We start from the raw sequence: 27,394 nt of genomic DNA on the forward strand, positions 1-27,394 counted from the left end.
CATCAGAAAAAGAATGTAAAACAAGAAAAGATATGACATGATGCACAGAAAACAGACATCCCACAGAAAGGATAGGCAGTGAAAGAAAATCCAGTTACAACAGCTGTGCAAAAGCCTAAGTAAAACCAGTCCAAACTAGAGCACATAAGAATCTGTCATATCTCCCATCTCACACCAGTTAGAATGGAGATCATTAAAAAGTCAAGAAGTAACAGGTGCTGGAGAGGATGTGGAGAAATAGGAACACTTTCACACTGTTGGTGGGACTGTAAACTAGTTCAACCATTGTGGAAGACACAGTGTGGCAATTCCTCAAGGATCTAGAACTAGAAATACCATTTGGCCCAGCCATCCCATTACTGGGTATATACCCAAAGGATTATAAATCATGCTGCTATAAAGACACATGCACATGTATGTTTATTGTGGCTCTATTCACAATAGCAAAGACTTGGAACCAACCCAAATGTCCATCAATGATAGACTGGATTAAGAAAACATGGCACATATACACTATATAATACTATGTAGCCATCCTTTGTAGGGACATGGATGAAGCTGGAAACCATCATTCTGAGCAAACTATCGCAAGGACAGAAAACCAAACAGCACGTTCTCACTCATAGGTGGGAACTGAACAATGAGAACACTTGGACACAGGGTGGGGAATATCACACACCGGGACCTGTCATGGGGTCAGGGGAGTGGGGAGGGATAACATTAGGAGACATACCTAATGTAAATGATGAGTTAATGGGTGCAGCACACCAACATGGCACACGTATACATATGTAACAAACCTGCACATTGTGCACATGTATCCTAGAACTTAAAGTGTTAAAAAAAAAAAAAAACTGTCGTATCTCTTCAAGATGATGAAAGTAACAAAACATCACAGAGGAAATGTGTAGATAACAAGTGAAAAGAATAGGTTCAACTGCATAGACAACTAAGTGTACTAAGCAGAAATCTAAGATGATCACTTAGGTTCTTGGACACTACTGTACACACACCATTCCCTAGTTATTCAAACACTAATCTAGGTACTACTGCGAAGAAATAATTTACAGATGTAATTAAAGTCCCACATCAACTGACCTTAGATAGGAAGATTATCCAGGTGGGCCTGACCTACTCACAAGAGCCCTTTAAAAGAGAGTATTTTCTAGCTAGTGGCATAAGGGGAGGTCACAGATTAAAACCCTCGGGGGATCTGACATTTGAGAATTTCCCCACTGCTGACTTTGAACATGAAAGGGGCTATGTGTCAAAGAATGTGGCTGGACTTGGGAACAAGAGGGGACCCTAGATGACAGCTAGCAAGTAAACTGGGACCTTAGTCCTACAAATCAATGAACTAAACTCTGCCAACAAGCTGAATGAGTACGGAAACAGATTCTTCCCCAAAGCCTCCAGTGAAGAATTTATTCTGGCAGTCACCTCAATTTCAGTCCATTAAACTCTGATCAGAGAATTCAGACATTGCATGCCCAGGTTTCTGACTTACAGAACTATGAGCTAATAAATGCATATTGTTTTAAGCCACCAAGTTTATGGTACTTTCTCAGTATACTAAGCAAATAAAATTATTAATACAAGGGTGGAGGTTGGAAACACTATGTATAAGAAATAAAATTAATCATGACATAATGATATATGCCTTCAACAGTCTTTATACAATCAAGTATACTGGGAGGATAGTGGAATAGGAAGGACACAGGGGTATAAAAGAATTACATTTTCATCTTCTATGCAGGGAAGTCAAGAAGTAATGCCTACAATGCTTAAATCAGTAATAAACAATATGTTAGAGTGAGAAAGACTGAGAAACCTATGATCTGGCTATAAGAGTTGACAGTGGATTCTTCCACCAAAAAGGAAATGAGGAGGAGGAGCAGGGTACTGATACTTTTCATTTGAAAAATCTTTAAGAACTAACTCCTTTATCTGTCAACATTAAAACTGATCAATATATAAACCTTAAAAAAAATAAAATGTACTGCATTCTCTAATGCTTAGGTAGTTTTACACATGTCGGTTCATATGCCTAAAACACCTTTACCACTCTCATTGCTAAACCACCATCTAAATAACACTTCTTGTGTTATTTAACAACACTATTTAACAACACCAAAATTTGAGTAACACCTCTGTCAGGAGGCCTTTCCTAATGTGCCCCGCCTCACCCTCCATGTGACACAGAGAATTGGCCATGTACCCCCAATAGCAGTATGTTCTTAATTGCTAAAAGGGCAATTAACACACTTATTCAGTATTTCCCTAGACAGTCACCTACACAAAGATCCCATTCTATTCATTTCTATTCTGTAGCCCAGTGCCTATTACCCTGTGTTGCACATCGCAGGTTCTCAATAAATGTTTAGCATATGAATGAATACCTACTTCCTCTAAGTTCAACTATGCAGACTAGAAAGTTTATTTTCACCCAGTGACCACCCTCTTCAAAGACTACCAGAATCTGGATTTCCAGGATTAAAAAAAACAAAAACAAAAACATACAGAAACTTAACACTAATGTCTGTTATGTGTCAAAAGCCAAAAGATAGCAGTATTTTGCAAGAAAGGAAATTTACCAGTAAACTTTTTTTTATTATTTTTGAGACAGGGTCTCACTCTGTCACCCAGGCTAGAGTGCAGGGGTGTGATCTTGGCTCACTGCAACCTCTGCCTCCCGGGTTCAAGCAATTCTCACACCTCACCCTCCCAAATAGCTGGGACTACAAGTGTGCACCACCACACCCAATTAATTTTTGGGCTTTTTTTTTTTTTGAGACAGAGTCTCGCTATGTCACCCAGGCTGGAGTACAGTGGCGCGATCTCAGCTCACTGCAGCCTCCGCCTCTCAGGTTCAAGCGATTCTCCTGCCTCAGCCTCCTGAGTAGCTGGTACTACAGGCATGTGCCACCTCACCTGGCTAAGTTTTGTATTTTTAGTAGAGATGGGGTTTCACCATGTTGGCCAGGATGGTCTCAATCTCCTGACCTCGTGATTCACCCGCCTCGGCCTCCCAAAGTGCTAGGATTACAGGCGCGAGTCACTGTGCCTGGCCAAATTTTTTTTTTTTTTTTTTTTTTTTTTAGTAGGCACAGGGTTTCACCATGTTGGCCAGGCTGGTCTTGAACTCCTGACCTCAACTGATCATCCACTTCAGCCTCCCAAAATGCCTGGATTACAGGCATGAGCCACAGTGCCTGGCCAACCAATAAACTTTAGTATAATCTTCCCAAACGGCTGAAAAATATATTTTAAGCTACAGTCTCAATTTTGGTATTATGTTATATGCTTTCTCCAAGAAAGGTAGAATACTACTTGGTTGAACCTTGCACTCTTGGCTGGTACAAATACACAGGGTACTTAAATGTCATGATTAAAGAAAAAAGGCCTAACATTCCACAAGAGTTACTCTGACCTCCTGAGACTACTTGAAGTAACACTGCCTGAGTAGACATAAAAGTTGGTGTTTAGTCACATGTCTCTTACAAAACTCCCAAGTTGAGCTTAAAAATACATCTTGGAGGCCGGGAGCAGTGGCTCATGCCTGTAATCCCAGCACTTTGGGAGGCCAAGGCAAGCAAATCACCTGAGGTCGGCAGTTCAAGACCAGCCTGACCAACATGGAGAAATCCCATCTCTACTAAAAATACAAAAATTACCCAGGCATGGTAGAGCATGCCTGTAATCCCAGCTACTCTGGAGGATGAGGCAGGAGAATTGCTTGAACCTGGGAGGTGGGTGAAGTGCGGTGAGCCAAGATTGCGCCATTGCACGCCAGCCTGGGCAACAAGAGCGAAACTCCGTCTCAAAAAACGAAAACAAAAAACATTTGGCAGAGATGCTGTTATAATACAAAATATCTCGGGTCGTTCATTGTTCTATTACTTATAAATGCATTCACAAGATAGTAACCTTCTCTTAGTCTTTATCCTCTTCTATAAAACGGACATAATCTTTACAAGGTAATCGTAAGCATTAAAAGGTAGACAGGAAGAGATTCTGGGCCACTTATTTTTTTTTCTTTTTTTTGAGACGGCGTCTTGCTCTGTCGCCCAGGCTACAGTGCAGTGGCGCGATCTCGGCTTACTGCAAGTTCCGCCTCCTGGGTTCATGCCATTCTCCTGCCTCAGCCTCCTGAGCAGCTGGGACTACAGGCACCCGCCACCACGCCCGGCTAATTTTTTGTATTTTTAGTAGAGACAGGGTTTCACCGTGTTAGCCAGGATGGTCTTGATCTCCTGACCTTGCGATCCGCCCACCTCGGCCTCCCAAAGTGCTGGGATTACAGGCTTGAGCCACCGCGCCCGGCCTCACTTATTTTTTTTTTTTAAGTGCTTTAGTGATGGAGCTGTGGAGTTTTTGTTTAATGATATAGCTTCAGTTTTACAAGATAAAAAGAGTTACAGAGATGGATGGTAGTGACAGTTGAACATTATGAATGTATTTAATATATTCATACACTACACTGTACACTTAAAATTGGTTAAAACGGTAAATTTTGTTATGTGTATTTTACCACAGTAAAAAAAAAGAAAGCAGGGAAATGTACATTAAAAATATTTTGCATTACTATTTATCTGAAACTGCCTTAAACAGGAATCTGTAACTAAAAGTCATCCATAACCATTTACGGAGGGGCTGGGCATGGTGGCTCATGCCTGTAATCCTAGCACTTTGGGAGCCTGAGGTGGGCGGATCACTTGAGGTCAGGAGTTTGAGACCAGCCTGGCCAACATGGTGAAACACCGTCTCTACTAAAAATACAAAAATTAGCCAGGCACAGTGGCGTGCGCCTGTAATCACAGCTACTTGGGAGGCTGAGACAGGAGACTTGCTTGAACCCAGGAGTCGGAGGTTGCAGTGAGCCAAGATCGCGCCACTGTGCTCCAGACTGTGCGACAGAGCGAGACTCCGTCTCAAACAGGAAAAAAAAAAAAGAAAGCATTTATGGAAAGAATGAGTTCATGTTCAAAAAAGTATCAAAGCTTCTGAGAAAAGTTTCTGGTTTTTTCTAAACTAATTTTAGAAAGCTTTAGAGCAGTACTTCTGAATTTAGGGATACTTCTGATTTCTTCCCCACTGGAAAACTTCTCAAACTTGTGGGTGAAGTCAGTAAAATCACTTGAGCATCTCCACACATATATTCTAACTCACGGCCTTGAGCTCCTCCCTAACCATACTCTCACCAGACTACGATTCACTGTAACAGTTCAAATAAGAACTATAGTCCAGCTCTAAGTTTCAGGTTCCTCTCTACCTGCTACCACATCCCAACACCTCAAACGTCAAAATGTCTGAAATCCAATTCACTTGTCTCCCCTCAAAAGCAACTCACCTGGTTTCCTGCCTTACCAAGTTATAATAGGGAATTTTTTTATTTTAAATCAAGGAAAAAGAGTGAAAACATAAAGTATGTTTAAGCAGAAAAGCCCCGACCACCAAGGAAACTGCATGCATGGTGCCATGGACTGCACGAACCATGAGTCTATCATCACTGGAGACAACATTTAAAAGTGAATAATATTTTTCACATCCTCAAAAAAATGTCCAAAATAAGCATGCAAAAGTTGTTTTTAAATCTGTTTAGATCACACATGGAAAAAAAAATAAAAGATATGTGAAGTTTTTCACTACCATTAACATAAATCACATAAAAACAATTTTTAAATGGTTAAAAGAATTTTTTAAAAACCACTAAACTAAAAAAACTCTGTGGAGAAGTGACTTACCTGAACAAGATGAATAAGTGTTGTCAAAATAGCACATCTCAACATATTGTGTTCTTCACTCTGCTTCCAAAGGAGGGGCAAATATTGTACCAAACATCCCACATATGGTCGTATCTATTACAATATAAGTAGAGGAAACAACAAAATTTTATTAGTAAAGAAGGCAATTTACTTTGAAAAACAATGACAGCACTATTAAGTCCCAGACAGCACATATTTAATATTTATTAGATGTAATGTATTAAGCTTATACCCTTAAGAAATAAAATTAGACATTACATAAAAGCCCAGGGCTCTATAGTAAATATTTTTAAATAATTTTAAACAAATATCAAGTGTACTGAATGAAATAAAATTTATGAATATAAAAAAACATTCTGTAGAGGTTAACAGAAAATGCTATTATAACCTGCTTCTTTTTTAACAAAACAGCTTACCAAATTGGAAATTATACTATTATTTTTTAAAAAGTCAGCATTTATTCATTCATTCTACAAATATCTTCCAAGTTTCAGGCCCTGAACACAAGGCACTGGACAGAAAAGGATACACAGACAGCCAGACAAACCCTTACAATGAAAAAGGGGAAGTGCAATGATGAAGGTGTATACAAGGTATGGTGGAAACACAAGAGAAAAAAAAAATCTTCAAAGGATAAAATTGCTAAGCTCACTACAGATTAAGTTAATCAGATTTTACATTTTACCCTGAAGCACAGCTCAGTCTGACAGTAGTTTCTTGAAAAATAAAATGGATCTACAATGATGCTGGACAGCGTTTCAGCTCCAGTATTTGAGATTGCTATAAGCTTAGTATTACAGTATTTGAAATTGCTGTAAGAGTATCCTTGGGGATGAAATAACACTAGACCTTCATAGCTTCACTACTATCTACTTGAATATCTGGATTAAAATTTAAAACATTCCCAGAAAGTGTGAGTTACTTCATTCTGCTAGTAAAATACTCTAAAAGGGTAGCCAAACAACTACAGAATTTGCTCCCCTCTCCTGTGGTGAAGTGTTAGTGGGGAATGCAGAAAAATAAGAAGTTAAATATTTGCACAAATATCTCAGTAAGATATAAGTGAATAAATATTAAGATACGTATTACCTTATTTTAACATATTTACCATGTAATACCTTATTTTCAAAATTTGATTATAATATTATTTCTGGAACATGTACTCAATATTGCTAAGTGTTCTATCTCAAAGATCACTCCAGTTAGCTCATAAAAGCAGGCCAATTAATAAGTAAAAACAGATTTCAAAGTATCTAACTCATTCATACTCAACTAAAAATAAGCGTATGACAACACAATCTACTGGTAAGGAAAATGAGGTAGTTTTGGTTTTAAAGAGGGAGGATACTTTCCTAGAAATTGCAGAAAAGAAATATACACTATAAATTACAAATGGGGTAATAAAACCAAAGTACCCAGTTACATTTAAAAGCCATAAAATATTTATATTCCAATCTTGGCTGCCATTAGAATATACAATGTTCTAAATTAAAAATAATGCTATAAAAATAGTATTTCAAAAATCAATCATAGAGGCCGGGCACAGTGGTTCACACCTGTAATCCCAGCACTTTGCGAGGCCAAGGAGGGCAGATCGCTTGAGGTCAGGAGTCCAAAACCAGCCTGGCCAACATGGTGAAACCCCGTCTCTACTAAAAATAAAAAAATTAGCCAGGCATGGTGGCGCGCACCCGTAATCCCAGCTGCTCCTGCTGAGGCAGGAGAATCACTTGAATCTGGGAGGTGTAGGCTGCAGTAAGCCAAGAGAGCCCCATTGCACTCTAGCTTGGGTGACAAAGCAAGACTCCATCTCAAAAAACAAAAACAAAAAAATCAATCACCGAGTGCTGTGAAAGATATAAAAGGAAGGAGAAAAAGACTGGGCATTAAAAATAACAGAGCAGTGACATGAGAGCCAAACATATTCCAGTGGGGTGGGAGGCTAGCTATATGGGGCAACTAAGGAAATCTGAATACTGACTTGATATTAGATAACAGTATTGCATCAGTGTTAAGTTTCCTGAGTCTAATCACGGTTATGATAATGTAGGAAATGGAGCATACATCTCTTAAGAAGGAGAGGTCTAATATTCTGGAGAGTATCATGATGTCTGCAACTAAAACTCAAATAGTTTTACAACAACAATCTGTATATGTGGATAGATAAAAAGAAAGCAAATGTGGTAAAATATTAGTAAGTGATGAAACTTACTAATGAAGTGAAGGATATATAAGTGTTGATCTATTTTATAACTTTTTGGAGGTTTGAGATTTTTCAATGAAAAGAGGTGAAAGAAAAAATACTGTCCATATAAAATTCTGAATAAGATTATAATACAAAGGTTTTAAGTGAAGGACAATTTCAATTATTTGCATAACATTTTAAAAATCACATAGAACTAAGAAAGTTTTTGCAGTCATTAGGGAAATGCAAGTCAAAAACCACAATGAGATATCACCTCATGCCTGTCAGGATGGCTATTATAAAACAAAAATAAAAGATAAGACAAGTGTTGGCAATGGTATGGAGAAACTGGTATCTTTGTACACTGTTGCTAGGAATGTAAAATGTTACAGCCACTATGGAAAGTAGCATTGAGCTTCCAAAAAAAATGAAAACCAGAACTATCGTATCATCCAGCAATCCCATTTCTGGGCATCTATTCAAAAGAACTGAAATCAGGATCCCAAAGAAATTATTAGCACTACCATGTTTATTGTAGCACTATTCACAATAGCCAACATGTGGAAGCAGCCTAAATATCCATCAACAGATGAATGGATAAAGAACATGTGGTATTACACACACAATTGCATATATACACCAATTCTACTTATATGAGGTATCTACAATAGTCTAATTCATAGAATCAAAGAGTGGAACAGTGGTTGCCAGGGACTAAGGCGAAGGGGAAATAAGTTACTAATCAACAGGCATAAAGTTTCAGATAAACAAGATGAATAAGCTTTAGGGTTCTGCTATAGAATGTTGTACCAAAAGTCAACAATAATGTAGTCTACTCTTATAATTTTGTTAAGAGGATGGATCTCATGTTAAGTGTTCTTACCAAAGAATTTGAGGTATGGGGGAAGCACTTTGAGTATTATAGCCTTATGAGTTAACTCATATATAGGGAAAGCTCCACTTAAATTCATATCACTGAAAACATGAAAATCAAATAGGTGACAATCTAACAAATGTTTTAATGAGGGCTCTATCATTGGGGTTAAAAAAATTACTCTAAGTCCCTAAGGACACCTCATCTTTTAGATAAAATTTTCAACAGAGTATTTTATATTTCACAGAGTCCCTTTAATTTTGTTCTTTCACTTCAGAAATGCACAGGCCCAAAGACCACCTGATACCACCCCTGATGATTACATATTTATTTTGACTATGTATTTATAAGATCTCTGCACTAGAAAAGTTAACTGTAGATTTTCAACTACTTTATCAAAAAGTAAAGACAATATTCAAATAATTGTACAGTATGGTACAAAGATGGTGACTTTACTGAAACTTCAACATTAAACTGTATGTGTCAGAAAGCACTATTGTATCCAGCTTCATCCATGTCCCTGCAAAGGACACGAACTCATCCTTCTTTATGGCTGCATAGTATTCCATGGTGTATATGTGCCACATTTTCTTAATCCAGTCTATCATTACCATCATTCTCAGCAAATTATCACAAGGACAGAAAACCAAACACCGCATGTTCTCACTCATAGGTGGGAGTTGAACAATGAGAACACATGGACACAGGGCGGGGAACATCTCACACCAGGGCCTGTTGGGGGCGAGTGGTGCAGGGCTGGGGGAGGGATAGCATTAGGAGAAATACCTAATGTAACTGTCAACATGATGGGTGCAGCAAAACAACATGGCACATGTATACCTACGTAACAAACCTGCACTTTGTGAAAGAAAGAAAGAAAGAAAGAGAGGGAGGGAGGGAGGGAGGGAGGGAGAAAGGGAGGAAGGGAGGAAGGGAGGAAGAAAGAAGAAGAAAGAAGAAAGAAACAAGGAAGAAGGAAGACGAAGGAAGAAAGAAGAAGAAGAAGAAAGCACTATTGTAAGATGGCTCAAAATGTTTGCTGCCTAATATCAAAAAGATAATTCTGGCCAGCTGCGGTGGTTCTCATCTGTAATCCCAGCACTTTGGAAGGCCAAGGCGGGTGGATCCCTTGAGCCCAGGAGTTTGAGACCAGCCCAGCCAAAATGGCAAAACCACATCTCTACTAAAAATACAAAAAAAAAAAAAAATTAGCCAGGCATGGTGGCACACCTGTAATCCAAGCTACTACTCAGGAGTCTGAGGACAAGAATCACTTGAACCCAGGAGATAGGAGAGGAGGGTACAGTCAGCTGAGATGCGCCACTGCACTCCAGCCTGGGTGACAGAGCAAGACTTCATCTCAAAAAAGATAAGATTTGTTAACATTTTTAAAAAGTTTGCTGCCTCATGGACAAACATCAAATTTGGCATATTAAAGAGAGTTAAGGGATATATGCAACAATGATAAAAATGATAGGGTTGATCAGAGGTTAAGGTAGAAAAAAAAAGAATCAGACAACTGAAAATTTTTTTTAACCATTTCCTATTTAGTTTGAGTTTTCAAAAACAAAAACTATATTGAATAACTATATCTTATTGTTACTTTCTGATAATATAGGCATGTAAGCTGCTTAGGCTATTTGTGATCCGAAAAATGAGTGTAGACAGAAACACATAAGCATTTTTAAATTTACTAAGCCAAAAAAATAACAAACTTTACAGAAAAAGTTTTAATTCCAAGTTTGGGGAGACAAAGGTAAGAAGACCCATTTCTATTTAAAAAAAAATTTTATTTAAGAAATTTCCATCTGCCATATATTTCTAAATAAAATTACAGAAAATAGCCAAATCTTGTTTTTATAATCAACTTTTTAAACCATTTATTGCAACTTTATAGTACCCTGAAGCATTTTGGAGATGTGAAATAATTTTATGCTCATGAAATCCTAAGTTAGGTGAGTTCAGAATTATCTTTACCATTTTATACATGAGGACACAAGGTTAAAGACTTTGCCCAAACTAAATAGCAGAGGCAAGGACTTAAAATGAGTTCTTAAAACAGTTGCAATGAACTCTGTGTGACCAAATTCTCTCAATGTTGTTGAAAAAAACACCATCAAATGAATTAATGTGATTAACGTATTAAGAACACCAAGTACTAAGAATCATACAGATATTACTACTTTTAGACACCAGTACCCAGATCTGTTTCAAATGATTAACAGTGACTCAACCCTACCACGGGAGTCGCATTATGCTTAAAGTACTGGCAGTGCCATTAAAATATGTGAACTTTGAAAAGTTCCTTCAAGTCTCAAATTGTTTGAGACAATAAATTCTAACTCCTCTACCTCAAGTTTTTTGTGAGAACTAAATGAGAAGTATATGCAAAGCATGTAGCACATATGTCAGTATGTTGTCATTACTCAATAATTAATAGCTATTCTCATCAACTGCTTTAGAATTAATAAATCTGCTCAAGGTGTCACAATTCACTAACAGCAGATCCCAGAGTAAACTCTAAGTCTGTGAAATCCAAATCAATTATCTTTCCTAATACAATGCAAATCACAGATTTGCTTCAGTGCTTCGCAAACAAGGATATGCAATGGTGAACTAGAATATAGGAAGCCACAACGATAATTACAGTCTGGTTTTCCGGATTAACAATTTTCCACAAAGATTCAGAGTGACAGGGGAAGCTGAATAACTGAACTGTTAAGAGCTTTATACCTCATTTTTACGTTAAGCCAAATGTAAATATAATGCAGACCAGACTGCAAAAAATACTTAATTTTTCAGGTAAAAATAACAGACTTCCCAGAAGTCTTGCTGATGGACACTTGTGGCTATGCCCTCAAACACACTGAATTTTACATCGGCTGGATCTTCTAAAATATGTAAAATTCTGCTCTATGAACAACTCTACATTGTTGATCCAATTTTTTTTTTAGTATTTTAATTTTCTCATTTTTAGAAAATCGAATATAAACGTCAATTTTGAATAATACATAACTGAAACCACAATCTATAAGTTAGAAGCATTTCAATTAATGTTTTAACTCTTAAACAATGTAGTCAAGGATATTAATGAATTCTACGTCTATTCTACCCACCCCTCATTTATTTTCATGTTTTACAATATAATTACCTGCATGTTGACTCTTTCGATCACACAAGAAAGGACATGCAAAACATGCATCTTTGTGTCACATTCTGTAACTTGCTGCAGTAACTGAAAAAGTAGTGTGAACATGGTTTCCAAATACTGCAGGTAAAAAGAAAGAAAATAAAAAAGGTTTAGAATAGAAATGAAAGACCTCTACATTCATACGAACAGAAGTAAGAAATAAATCATAATGTCAAAGCAGTAAGTCAAATAAACAGCCAAAAGCTTGGCATTACCTAAACAACCTGAAATTGTTCAAGCTGCCAGTACATATTGTTTTACAAAGTGTTTTCTTTCTTCATTGCTGCTGAATGTGTCCATTTCAGAATTTAACTCATCTACAAACTGAATAATGTTTAGAGGAATATTGTCTAAGCTATGTCTGTTTAAATTTTATACTGTTAACTAAACTATTAACAGTGCCTTGTCACTGTTCTTCCATATATGCCTGGTGCCAATCACGAAATGTTTTGTTTTGCAAGACCTACTCATTACGGCAAAAAGACGTTAATTATTGCACTCACATACTAGCTATCTGATGTAACCCTTAATATATATTGCATGGAGATATACATTTTTATAGATATAACTTGTTATTCTAAAAATGGCAGAATAGTTCTTATTAGGAAATCAAAAACAAATACCCTATGTCTGGCTGTGAACTCTTATATTATGAAAATTACGTTAGAAACTTAACAAATCACACTTACATAAAGCAAGAATTTGTTCTTTCAGATATAGGGCTCATTTTAGCACACACTTCTACAACACATTTCTTTCATCCAAAAATGTCTAGTCATTATTTTATTAAAGCAAGATCACTGCTTTACAAGCTTCCCTATCTATCCCCCTCACCAAAAGAAGTACATTTTATCACGTAACTTTCTTCTCACCCCATCCTCTTAAGAACATATATTAACACCCCAATGTTACTGATATGTTTAACAAGTGCTTACTGAGTACCAGTTATGGCAAAACACCATGTTAGGTGCTGGGGGTTGAGTAAAGAGTAAAAAGATGAATAGAACTTGGTATTCTGCTCATCAAGTAATTTACAGTCTAGTGTGTAGGACAGGATAAAGATATACACATGCAAATAACACAGAAAAATAACCTAAGGAGCAAAAAAGTAACAGACACACATAAAATGAAGATACTAGATGTTTTTCAATTTTGAAAAAAAAAGTTTGGCAACCAACTTCAACACAGATGACAAAATTGCTAAACAAAAGTAAGCAGAATATAAGTGAACTGTTAGCAATAAAAGTTACCAAAACAGTTTACAATAAAAATTATGTCCTCCAAAATAATCCAATACAGCATACTTTTAAATTCAACTTTAATAAGTAACACATAGATAATTTCATGTATAAAATAGTATTCAAAGACATAAGCAGAAATTGTTTTTTTAAAAAAATACCTGGAAATGTATATTCTTACCGGTAGAAATTGATCTGTTCTAAATTCAAAATCATCAACAGGTGAAGAACAGTTAAGGAATATTGAGAATATATAAGTTTTATCAAAATAAATCTGTATCTAAAACAAGTATACATAAATTAATTTCACAAAATAAATAATAATTAAAAGTGTTAAAGTTCTTTGCAATGAAGTATTTTTAAATTTTCAGAAGGATATTTAACTTCAAAGTTGTAGCTGTTTCAATACGGACCTAAAAGAAAGTATATCATTAGTTTTTAATTATTTTAGAATGACTAAACATCATTAATATCAAACAAAAAATTTTATTCCAAATCACTTTCTGTACTCTTATTATTATTAGAGTCACAGACCATGTAAATATTCAGAAATAAAGGGATACTCTCCTTATCCAAAGCAAGGAATAAAAAGAAAAGGTAAAGTAGCATTTATTCCTATTCTTTTCAGTTTCCCATAATTTACTTAATAAGCCTTTAATCCAGTGGGTCCTTCCAGGAAGGAAAATAATTTGCCGTAAAGTATGTGGAGAGCATGGGATTGAGGAAGAAGGAAGCAGGAAACCAGGGTGGGGTTGGACAAATTGGAGGATGTGTAAGTCAAAGGTGCAAAAGGAGACAAGGAAGGAAGGAGGTGGGGAGGAGAAAGAACACAAGCAAATTTCCACCTGTAACCTCAATTACAGTTAATCTTTGAAATATCCCCAAAATATTTTGAGATTTGCTAAATCCCACAGTTCACAAATACAGAAAGGTTTACATACGCTCCTGACCTCCTAAATCATATTTTCCATGTGTACCAGCATGTTACCTGGGCAAATCATATTACAACATAATCTCATTCTCTTTCAAGTGTTATCGCAGACTTAATCGGCTAAAATTGGCATGGGCTAAGATATTCATAGTTTCCACATAAAGTAACATGAGCTCAAGACATGACTAAATTCTATATTTCAATCTGTGAGATAATATATCTAAAACTTTTATTTCCCAGCTGAGAACCATTACTTTCTTAGATGTTACACTATAGCAACTGTTTTTTTCTTTCTAGTCATTTTTCAAAAAGTAAGCATTTAAAACATTTTACAGGAGCTTCTGAGGTCTTGAGATGCAATTAGCCACCTTCACCAAACGTTAAATACTCTACTGCCAAATCCGCAGATTCTAAGAGCCTACAGTGCAGATGTTTTTTCACCTGCTTTTTCCTTTTATTCACTGTCTCTAAAGGCAATGTGAACATTTCCAGATTTTTAACAGATTTAACAATTTTGCTGCCACTTGATCTGCCACAAAATGACCTCATGAAAAGACAGTATGGTCAGGTATTGCATCAAAAACTATTCAGTGAGGAACTATCATCGGCACTGTGTTAGCTGCTGTAGAAAAAGCTGAGTAAGCCATGCCCATACAGATCTTACAATCTGGGGAGGAGAGGAATAGATATTAAACAATTACTGATAAAAATGGCTAACTTGAAAACATTAAGCACAGGACAATCCCCTTGAGGACATGGACTACACATAAACATCTTTAAGTTCCCAGCATTTAGTACTGAGTGAATATACAAGTACAATATTAACAATTCACAGAGACCAAGACATGAAAGCCCCTCAAAAAAGAAACAAGAAATCAAGGCTAGGCACGGTGGTTCATGCCTATAATCCCAGCACTTTGGGAGGCGGAGGCAGGCGGGTCACTTGAGGCCAGGAGTTCGAGACCAGACTGGCCAACATGGTGAAACCCCATCTCTACTAAAAAAATACAAAAATTAGCTGGGCATAGTGGCGTGCACCTATAATCTCAGCTACTCAGGAGACTGGGGTACCAGGATCGCTTGAACCTGGGAGGCGAGGGTTGCAGTAAGCTGATTGTGCCACTGCACTCCAGCCTGGGCAACAGAGCAAGACTCCAACTTGGAAAAAGGAAAAAAGGAAAAAGGAAAGGAAAGGAAAAGAAATCAAACTGCCAGCACACTAACCCTTAATTCTCTCGACTTTCCTCCACAAAAGGACCATTTATTCTAGAGATGCACTCAACCCCGAGCCATAACATTTATGCAAATAAGTAAATGAAACAAGACACCTGAATAAAACAATGTTTTCCTTCCTAAAAAGGGGAAGTCAGTGTAGTAGTATGTGCAGAGAAAAAGGTGAAATGAATTAAGATGAACCGCCTGCATTCCAGTTTGACTGCAAGAACAGAAAGCCAGATCACAAGGGAAAATAAAAAAACACAGACTTTTAAGGAAAGTTAAAGAGCATTTTAAATGATGACAAATAAACGTAAGAAAAACAGTCGGCTCTTCCTGAGCTTTAAAAGAAATAAGAGGTACTTACCACAAAGAAGTGGAATGAATTTGGCAGCAACTCAAGCAATGGGGGGACAACATCAAAAGTTGAGTTTATAGAATGAAGACTTGCGGAGTGTGCTAGAAGACTGGTAGAAAAGTCTAACACATTTCTACTGTGAGTCTGTCTACCCTACCCCAGCTGAAACCTCAGAAAATTCATGAAAAGATAACAGGCAATTCCAAATTGGGAGAGTAAGCGCCGTCAAGACATAAGAAACATTGGACAGATCCCCCAAAGCATGAGAGAAACAGGGAAATGAATGAGAAGAAAATGCAGGTCAACAGTACTTCCAAATACTGCTACAAAGGTAAGCAGAGCCAGAAACTTCTGTGCAGATGTCACAACGAATGCGTCTTATCAAGACACTTAGGTGGATTTGGACTAGCCTAATGCCTGACCACTTTTACATCTTGCCCATAGCAGTGAAGGCAGTCCACAGACTAAAACAGTGAGCATGGTGTTGGGGCCAGAAAGAAATGGCAGTATCTCAGGGACTTAAGACCACCAGGAAAATGTAAATAAGGCAGACACAAAATAATAATATGCTAAGGAGAAATAAAATTATGATTTCATAATTCAATTATTTAAAAAGCCATCCTCATTCTTGGGTTCTTTCCTATCCCTATTCCTAATTCTTTCAATAAGCATTTTCTAAGACTTGACTCCATGCCAGGCATAAGAAATACTAACATAAATGACATTGTCCTATACATTAGTACACTGAATTATACAATCTGGTATCATCCTTCTGAAATGTTATATGAATAAGTTTCCTAAAAGGATAGAAAGCATCTTTGATTTATTCATCTCCTCCTGAATCAAGGACCAGAGATAAAATAAAAATAAATAAATAAATTCATCTCCTTTCAAGAAAAAAATTCTCAAGGTCATTTTCATGTATAATTAATAGACATATCAATTATAAACTCAAAACTGACTGTAGGAAACTTAGTAGACTAAGGTTTCCTTTCTTCTTGGTTTTAGATAGGTCTAATATTTTGATGTCTCAAACAGATTATTTTATATTTCCTTCAGAATTTATATTTGATGAGTATAATTGAATTCAGAATTCATTCTGGGATCTTTCAAAACACAGACTAGTTGAGAGATCAAGATCTGTAGCAGTGTTTTTGAGATACAAAGGATAGGTAAATAGAAAAAAAAATTAGAAAGTGTACAAAAGAAAAATTGACAAAACTGAAAGACCCATAAAACGCACAAGAGTGGAAAGACACAAGAGTTTCAAAGCACCTGTAATACCTCTGCCCAGATCCCAGCTGTACTTCCCACAGTAAATATAGGCTATGCTACAGTCTTCTCCATACCACTGAAAGTACTTCATTAAACTCCACCTAGTAACTTTCCATTTTAGAAAATTCAATACCATTATGCATCACATAATAATGTATTAGTCAACAACAGATCACATTTACAAACGTAGTCTCATAAGATTATAACTGAGTTGAAAATTCCCATCACACAGTGATGTCATGGCTGTCAAAACACATCACATTACCTATGCATTTGCAGTGATGCTGGTGTAAAGAAATCTACTGCACAGCCAGTAGTATAAAAGTACAGCACAGACATGGCCTGGTGCAGTTGCTCACACCTATAATCCCAGTACTTTGGGAGGCCACGAAGGGAGAATTGCTTGAGGCTCAAAGTTTGAGAGCAGCCTGGGCAACATAGAGAGATCCCACTCTACAAAAAAAATCAAAGAATTAGGAAGGCCTGGTAACATGCATTTGTAGTCCCAGGTAATTGGGAAGTTGAGGTGGGAGGATCACTTGAGCCCAGGAATTCAAGGCTGCAGTAAGCTATGATCACGCCACTGTACTCCATCCTGGGTGACACAGCAAGACCCTGTCTCTTTATAAAACAAAAGTATAGTACATACAATTATGTTCAGTAGTATATAATACTTAATAATGAAAATAAGCAACTACGTTACTGGCTTATGTATATGCTACACTATACTTCTTTATTGTTACTTTAGAATATACTCCTCTACCAATTAAAAAAAAAAAGTTAACTGTAAAACTGCCTCAGGCAGGTCCTTCAGTAGGTATGACAGGAGCAGGCATTTTTTGTTGTTGTTTCTTTTTTTGAAAGAGTCTCACTCTGCCACCCAGGCTGGAACTGCAGTGGCATGATCATGGCTCACAGCAGCCTTGACCTCTTAGGCTCAAGCAATCCCACCTCAGCCTCCCGAGTAGCTGGGACTATAGGCACATGCCACCATGTCTGGCTAATTTTTGTATTTTTTGTGGAGACAGGGTTTCACCATGTTGCCCAAACTGGTCTTGAATTCCTGGGCTCAAGCAATTTGCCCGCCTTGGCCTTCCAAAGTGCTTGGATTATAGGCGTGAGCTACCACACCCAGCTCAGAAGAAGGCATTGTTATCATAGGAGATGACAGCTGCATGTGTGTTAACACCCCAGAAGACCTTCTAGTGGGACAAGATGTGGAGGTGGAAGACAATGATATTGATGATCCTAACCCTGCGTAGGCCTAGGCTAATGTGTTTGTGTCTTTGATTTAGATTTTAAGGAAAATTACTAGAAGTGGAAAAAACTGTAAAATAAAAAAAGCTTACAGAATAAGGATATAACAAAAGAAAATATTTTTGCACAAATATACAATGTATGTGTATTTTAAGCTAAGTGCTATTACAAAGGAGTCAAGAACTTTAAAAAATTTTTAAAGTAAAGAAGTTACAGGAGGCAGAGCTTGCAGTGAGCCGAGATTGCGCCTCTGCACTCCAGCCTGGGCGACAGAGCGAGACTCCGTCTCAAAAAAAAAAAAAAAAAAAAAAGTTAGAGTAAGATGTGGTTAATTTATTGTTGAAGAAAGAATATTTCCCAATATATTTAGTGTAGCCTAAGTGTACAATGATTATGAAGTCTACAGTGGTATACAGTGATTTTCTAGGCTTTCACATTCACTAATCACTCATTGACTGCCTCACCCAGAGCAACATCCAAGCCCGCAAGCGCTATTCAAGCGCCCTATAGAGGTGTAACGTTTTTTATCTTTTATATTATATTCTTACTGTACCTTTTCTGTTTAGACACACAAATACTTACCATCATGTTACAACTGCCTAAAGTATTTAGTACAGTAACATGCTACACTGGTTTGTACCCACAGCCTAGATAGCCTCTACTATCTCGGATTGTGTAAAAGCACACTCTATGATGTCCCCACAATGAGGAAATCGCCTAAGGATACATTTCTCAGAATATACCCGTCATGAAACAGCACATGACTATATGTCTATGCTGGTTGGTGGTCAACGCGCCCATGAAGACGGCCATTTCTTTGCTTCACAAGCAACCACACCACACCCTCAAACTACACGCTTTCTGATTATACCACAGTTTATATCTTACATAGGCTTTCACAAAAGTGAAAGATTATACTAATGCTGAATTTCTAGTAATTTACTGCTTGTTTTACTGAAGGTTAAATAATCTAGGTAAAACTTTCTAAAAATTTTTTTCTTTTAAGATGAAATCTTGCTCTGTTGCTCAGGCTGGAGTATGGTGGTTTGATCTTGGCTCACTGCAACCTCCACCTGCCAGATTCAAGCAATTCTCCTGCCTCAACCTCCTGAATAGCTGGGACTACAGGTGCCCGCCACCATGCCCAGCTAATTTTTGTATCTTTAGTGGAGATGGGGTTTCCCCATGTTGGCCAGGCTCAGGTGATCCACCCACTTTGGCCTCTCAAAGTGCTGGGATTACAGGCGTGAGCCACCGTGCCCAGCCAAGACGTCCTAAAAACTTTCTTTGAATTTCTGAAACTTAAAGATATAATTAGTTCAGAAACCCTACAGCCTAAAGAAGCCCAGTTTATAAACAAAGATTCTGGTTAAAGAATCATCTGTAGTCCTGGGAAAGGAAGGTTCCTCTAACCTAAAGTTTAGTAATTCTAGTTTACAGTGTAGAAATAATGTTCTAAAACCTAGAAGCTGTCATAAGCACTCTATCTACTAACTAATATATTATAAAGGGGAAAGGAAGGGAGTGTAAAAGATACTTTTTAGAAGGTGTTTTGGTCTATTGTATAGAATCCAGGTCAGTAGTTCTCAAATTATGGCACAAGGAACTACTGATATGCTCCAAAAGAGGTAGTCTGTTAACAATAAGTTTAAAAAGGTGGTCAATTAACAGTAAGCACAAACACTGGACCACACGCAAAAAAAAATGGCTGATGAAAACAGTATTTAATCTTCCATAAACTATGAAAAATTTGTGGGTACTGAAAGCTACAAGAATACATTTCCTACCAGGTGTGAAGGCTTACTATAAAGCTGTTGTTTAAGAAACAACAACAACAACAACAACAAAAAAACAATATTCAAGTAGAGATACACAAGTAGGCCAGTGAAACGGCACAAATTCCAGAAACAGGTCCACATGTAAACATGGGATATGACAGAGACAGCCACAAAGAAAACTACGTATTATTCAATGGATCACTGTAGTGTTGCCATCCTTATTTTTTAAAAAAGAAAGAAAGAACCTTTCTTACATCACACTCAAAAATAAATTCGAGGCAGAATAAAAAACCAAGAGTGAAGAAAAAGGATTTCTTTCCAGGCTGAGGGGCCAATGCCTATAATCCCAACACTTTGGGAGGCCAAGGTGGGAAGACAGCTTGAGCCCAGAGTTCTAGACCAGCCTGGCCAACACAGTGAGACCTCGTCTATACAAAAAATCAAAAAATTAGCCAGGCATAGTGGTACACTCCTATAGTCCTAGCAACTCGAAAGGCTGATGTGGGACAATTGCCTGAGCCCTCGGGTGTCAAGGCTGCAGTGAGTCGTGACCTCACCACAGCAGTCTAGCCTGGGCAACAAAGTGAGACCTTGTCTCAAAAAAAAAAAAAAAAAAGTAATCAATAAATCTATTAAAATGTAAAACCTCTGCTTAACAAAGACAATAGAATGAGACTGGAAAGAGAAAGAGGAATTCAACTGCATTTGTAATATTTCACTTCTTAAATAAAATATTTGAAATATATGTGGAAAATATTACAAATGAAAATATGGGTAACTGAGTGATGAGCACACAAGTGCTTCTTCTGTTAGCTGCTGAATTTTTTATTGACAAAATTCTTGCCTATGGGGTAGCCCTGCTCTTTCTACGGAGCAGCCAAAAAAAGAAAAAAAAATTAACAGCTACTTCTACTCCGTCACAGCCAGTCTCCTTCTAATAACAAAAGAATAGCACATGGACAACGGTAGTTAATCAGTATCAAATGTATCCCGATTCCTTAACAGCAGCCCTTAGGAAAGAGAATGCAGATTCTGAAAGCCAGAGAGGAGTTCGATTCATCAGGATCTACATACTTGTGACACAGCAGAAGCAGTGCAGCAACTGGAGGAAACAACTTCTCCAGTTAGTATAGGACTTCACAAATTTTATAACATCAGAGGCCGCTGGGCAGAGAATGTCTCTTACCTCTGATAGCCGTGTGACAATATAAAATTACTGTCTGATCTAGGGAAATATAATGCAAACAGAGTGACATATTTTTTGGTTTATTTGAAATATTGTTAACTTTTCCTCAGTGTAGCAATTTGACTTAATTGTGTGACACATATGTATACACATACATACACAATGTGTGTTTGTGTATATGTTTATATATATAAATGCATGTTTGCATATATATACATACATGTCTCTATATGGTTGTACACTATTGCGTATATGTATGCATGTATAAGGTATCTCCCCACATTATATTAGCTAGCATTTCTCAAAGGCTGAAAATTAAAGCAGTATGACTTATACATTCTTGATTTTAAATGTACTTTTTAAAAAGGCCAAGGTTTACAACACTAACCACTAACTGGGTGCCTTACTAAACAATCTTCTTAACAATTTATTGCAAAATAATAGTTACAGTATAAAACATATGCAAAACATGTAAACACGAGATGTAGCCACCACAAGATATAAAGGGCAAAGGCTGAACCTAAAGCAACATTTCCTCAAAGTATATTCTATGAATACTAACGTATTAGTCATGTGGGCTAGTCATAATGCAAATGCACTTCTTTTTTTTCTTTTTTTTTTTTTTTTTTTGAGACGCAGTCTCTCTCTGTCGCTCAGGCTGGAGTGCAGTGGGGCAATCTCGGCTCACTGCAACCTTTGCCTCCCAGGTTCAAGCGATTCTCCTGCCTCGGCCTCCCAAGTAACTGGGACTACAGGCGCATGCCACCATGCCCAGCTAATTTTTGTATTTTTAGTAGAGATGGGGTTTCACCGTGCTGGCCAGGCTGGTCTCAAATTCCTGACCTCGTGATCAGCCCGCCTCGGCCTCCCAAAGTGCTGGGATTATAGGCGTGAGTCACCACGCATGCCACAAATGTACATTTTTAAAGGCTCTGACCAGTTGTGTAACTAAGAGGCCCATTTGAATATTTATTTCAGAGTCTTCCAAACTTATCTGGACATGAATCCCTTTCTCTCCAGTTACACTTGTTGATATCTGGTAGAATTAATGTTCTGTTTTTAAGGTGCTGGCTGAAATAATTCATTTTTCTCTTTCCTTTTTTTAATAGACTCATTATAAAACAAGTCTAAGACCCAAGCAATTTCTGGGCCCAGTGCAGTGGCTCACGCCTATAATCCCAACACTTTGGGAGGCTGAGGTGGGTGAATCGTTTGAGTCCAGGTGTTCAAGACCAGCCTGGGCAATGTGGCAAAATACCATCTCTACAAAAAATAGAAAAATCAGCCAGGCGTTGTGGCGCACATAGTCCCAGATACCTGGGAGGCTGAGGTGGGAGGATCAGCTAAGCCCAGGACATTGAGGCTACAATGAGCCGTGATAGTATCACTGCACTGCAACCGAGGCAAAAAAGAGAGACTCAGTCTCCCAAAACAAAACAGAAAAAAGAAAAACTCCAAGCAATTTCTCTATTTCCCAAAGAAAACTTAATTGAAATTTAACCCTTTTGTAACACATCCATAAACCATTTAGTATCTTCTCTTTGACAGAAGGGCAAATATTTCCAACTAGGAAAGCAAAAATTTAAATCTTATGCTTTATTCTAAAGCTATTACAGAAGAAAATTAATTTTAGCAAATAGAAATTTCAGAAGTAGCTAAGTTATATTAATAAATTTCTAAGAATGTAAACCCGGTAAAATACCACAAGGCTCTCTTGTAACTTCCCATGCTTATAGTATTTAATAATTACAGAATGGTACTTAAATTCTCAAATTATTTACACAAAGCAGATAATACTTAGGTAGAAAATCCAAAGATCAGTTCTATTTGCCTTTGGAATGTATTGTGTTTCTGTAACAAATTCACCTATTTATGCTTTCCTTTAGTGAACACTACATGTAGTTTTCTTTATGTCAGCACATGTAAAAAAGGGAAGTACAGTCCAAACCTCTGCTGACAGGCAAAAACCAGGTGGGTTCAAACTAAAAATAAAATTCGGGGGGGTAAAGGGAGGGAGAGTGAGAAATGATTAAAAAAGATCTTAGCACAACTCAGGGGAGAAAAAAAAAATCACTTAATTTTACCTAAAACAAATTGAAAATCAGGAAAAGACAGCGAACATGTATATTAAGTCAGTAATATATTCACCCAGGCATATAGTAAAGCACCAGTAGGAAAAAAGAAAGAAAACTATTCTTTACAATTTAAACTTCTTAAAATCATAGGCCTGTAAAATTACTACTACTATTTCAGTAATTTTATAATAAAGCAGCAAACCTACTGCTTTGAAGGGGGAAAAAGCAAAGAAGAGCTTACTATCAAGTTTTCAGTAACAAAATCAACAATAATATATGAATACCATAAAGAAAGAAAAATTCCTTAAAAGAGCCCAATAATTCCAAAGGCTTAAAAAAAATTCTCAAAATGAGGGACAAAGAATCAACAGTAAAGATGAAATAAATTATGATGCTATTTCAATGCCAAAGTCTATCCTGATTTTTAAAAAGAACATGTAAGCTATAAAGGGATTTTTTAAAACTGCCTTTTTTTCTAAGAAATTATAAATTACTTTATAATAGTAGAGCTTAATTTTTTTTTCAATGACTAGTAATGGGAAGGGCAAACAAGAATCAAAAGATTTTCTACCCTCAAATCAAACTGCTCACCAAGGAATAACTAGTGCAGTGAAAGGCCATAAACATCATAAAGAAAAGACATAAACTGTTGTGAACTTGATGATTTGCACAGGTGAAACTTTAAAAACTAACTCTTTTAAGGCACTTAAGAAACATACCACTAAATCTTGATCTTGAAGCAAGTTACAGATTGCTTCATAAAGCATGGGTCTTAAGTCAGACTTGAATTTCACAGAAATCCACTGACCGATGAGCCAAATCACCCTGCGTCGCAATGGCTTATACCTAAACAGGAAAAAATCATGAAATTAAAATGTTAAATATTTTAAGAGGTCTATTTCTTTTAGTATAATTTATCATTTAAATCTAAAATGTAGTAAGAATGCAATCTGCATTTTTAATATAAAAGCTTAAAAGCAGGTGTGCTGGCTCATGCTTATAATCGCAGCACTTTGGAATGCCAAGGAGGGCAAATCACTTGAGGCCAGGAGTTGAAGACCAATCTGGGCAACATGGTGAAACCCCATCTCTACTAAAAATACAAAAATTAGCAGGGCGTGGTGGCATGCACCTGTGGTCCCAGCTTCTTGGAAGTCTGAGGCATGAGAATCCCTTGAAACCCAGGAGACAGAGGTTGGCAATAAGCCAAGATTGTGCCACTGCACTCCAGCCTAGGCAACAGATCAAGGCTCTGTCAAAAAAAAAAAAAAAAAAAGCTTAAAGCCTACTTCTAAATGTACCACAGTACAAAATATTAACAATGAAGTCTTGATCTAAATAAATATTATTAAAACTTTTAGTACTTAAAAATTCCTAGGCATATATGTTGTAATCCTGACTCTTTTATCTTAAAGAACCGCAATGTAGATATGTTTCATAAAAACCAAATCCATTTGTTTTTAGCTCAAGTAACCAAAAACAGTGGCAATGCCCCAAACTCTAAAACTGGAAAGGTCCCCAACAATAATAATAAAGAAGCTCCTGTATGTAATTTTCTACTCCAATTCTGTTAATACTATGAAGATTATTTTCAGAACAATGTAAGAAACTTCTAGGCTTATATAAAACTTTCATATAAATTTTGTGATTTCAACTAAGCTAATTTTGTAAGAGGTACACAATAACAGAATGTGACTCAAATTACCAAAATAACATATATTAACATTGGCAAAACATTTACAGTAGCACATATATACATTTCTTTCTTTCTCTCATCATCTTCGCTAAAAGAAATCAAAGTTCAGGTAAGGAGAAAAATCATGCAGTTCAAAACATTTGTGTCCAAGAATTTCACTCATGAAGTACCTTCTTGATATTATGTAAATTTTAGTGGCAAGATGATAAATATTTCTGGGTATAAATGAAACACTTTTTTTTCCCCAAAAAACTGCAATTTCAAAAGATGATCAAGCACACAGGAAAAAACTGCTCATTAAAGTTGCAAAAACTGGGCCGGGTGCAGTGGCTTACACCTGTAATCCCAGCATTTGGGAGGCTGAGGCGGGCAGATGGCTTGAGCTCAGGAGTTTGAGACCAGCCTGGCCAATATGATAAAACCCTACCAAAACTACACAAAAATAGCTGGGCATGGTGGCACACATCGTGGTCCCAGCTGCTCAGGAGGCAGAGGTGGGAGGATCACTTGAGCCCAGGAAGCAGAGATTGAAGTGGGCCAACATCATGGCACTGCACTCTAGCCTGGGTGACAAAGTGAGACCCCATCTCAAAAATTAAATAACATAAATAAATAAAGTTACAAAAAAAAGTATGTAAGTATTCCCTGCCCCCAAGAAGTTTATAACACACCTAAAGGAATTTAAAAACACAAAGTAGTGTACTAGGACTTTAGAAAAGGAAGAGAAGAAATGGGCAGAGACAGATGGAAGCTGAGCAAGTCTTTGAGATAAACAATATTGGAGCCAAAGGGTGGAAAAATGTCATTTCAAGGGACAGAAACTGTTTGAACCAAGTGACAGAGGCAGAAGTAACAACTTGTGTAGAGTGAGGTAAAAGCACCAAAGAACCATCAGTTTTGGGACTAAGACCATATTAGACTCTGTTCCAGATAAAGAATATGAAACTCAGAAAGGTAAAATTCCAAACTCATAGACACATCCAAACAGAAGTAAAAGTATAGATCACTTTGCTATTTAATGTGTGCATTGCTTGATTTTTCCCAGACCTACTAAGTCAAAACCTAAACTTTAACAAGATTACCAGGTGACTCATATGTACATTAAAGTTTGAGAAACACTGGTCTACATCAGCTTTGTCCATTAGAAATATAATGCAGGCTACATATGTTATTTTAATTTTTTAGTACCCACATTATAAGAGAAAAGAAACAAAATCTTATTCTTTGGGAGGCCAAGGCGGGCAGATCACGAGGTCAGGAGATCGAGATCATCCTGGCTAACACAGTGAAACCTCGTCTCTACTAAAAAAAATACAAAAAAATTAGCCGGGCATGGTGGCGGGCACCTGTAGTCCCAGCTACTGGGGAGGCTGAGGCAGGAGAACGGCATGAACCCGGGAGGCAGAGCTTGCAGTGAGCCGAGATCGCGCCACTGCACTCCAGCCTGGGCAACAGAGCAAGACTCCATCTCAAAAAAAAAAAAAAAAAATCGTATTAATATTTTTACATATCCCAATATATCCAAAATATCATTTCAACATGTAATCAATAAATATTTTACATGGCTTTAAATTTTAAATTTAAATTAATTAAAATTGGAAAGTTGTTTCCTCAGTTGCACTAAGCACATTTCAAGTGCTCAATAGCCACATATAGGGAGCTTCTGCACTGGACAGTGAAGGTCTTACACTAAATAGCCTCTAGGGTTTAAGGACAACTAAACTGCACATTTGTTTCGCCAATGAAAGCTTTCTCTCCATCAAAGGCTCACTAGCTCCCTGAGACTAAGTCAGAGTCTATTTTATTTAACACCGCCTATAGGACATGGCAAATTCCAAGTGTTAAAAATGTATGTTAACTGAATAAATGATTGAATAACTGAAGAGATAAACAGCTACTTACTGGTAAGAATTACTTTTAGAGTATCTCCAGCTCTACAAATTCTGTGGCTCTAAATGTGACCTTCTATGCATTCATTAGTTTAGTCAACAAATATTAACTATCTATGACTATATGCTAAGTATTCTGATAGGCCCCAGCTATACTGAAGTGAATCAGTAGAAGTGTATCCTTCAAATTAAGAAAAAAGCCCCTTAGAATTTTTTAAAATTCTCCAATTTTAAACTAAGAAATAATTTTATAAACTATGAAAGAGGTTTTTCCTTTCATTTTATGCATTCAATACCTAAAATTTAAGTAAGTAGACAAGTGTTTAAATGTATATAAAACGTAAGAATTGGGCTGGCCGGGTGTGGTGGCATGCGCCTGTAATCCCTGCTACTCAGGAGACTGAGGCACAAGAATCGCTTGGACCCAGGAGGTGGAGGTTGCAGTGAGCTGAGATTGCACCACTGCACTCCAGGCTGGGTGA

The 27,394-nt window shown here is 37.1% G+C and overlaps 1 protein-coding gene across 4 annotated transcripts in view; it reads right to left on the minus strand.

The window, feature by feature from the left end:
* IPO11 (importin 11) overlaps positions 1-27,394 on the minus strand; it is a 224,248-nt gene that overhangs the window by 105,725 nt on the left and 91,129 nt on the right. For all 4 annotated transcript variants that reach the window (XM_055367578.2, XM_055367577.2, XM_063700733.1 and 1 more), the window contains exons 16-20: positions 24,047-24,173; positions 13,632-13,665; positions 13,434-13,474; positions 11,976-12,092; positions 5,745-5,858 (exon numbers count right to left, since the gene is read on the minus strand). In XM_055367578.2, coding sequence (XP_055223553.2) covers positions 5,745-5,858; positions 11,976-12,092; positions 13,434-13,474; positions 13,632-13,665; positions 24,047-24,173 — 433 coding nt within the window. The remainder of the gene's footprint in view (positions 1-5,744; positions 5,859-11,975; positions 12,093-13,433; positions 13,475-13,631; positions 13,666-24,046; positions 24,174-27,394) is intronic.

Source organism: Gorilla gorilla, chromosome 19 (assembly GCF_029281585.2).
Source record: "Gorilla gorilla gorilla isolate KB3781 chromosome 19, NHGRI_mGorGor1-v2.1_pri, whole genome shotgun sequence".
NCBI lineage: Eukaryota > Metazoa > Chordata > Mammalia > Primates > Hominidae > Gorilla > Gorilla gorilla.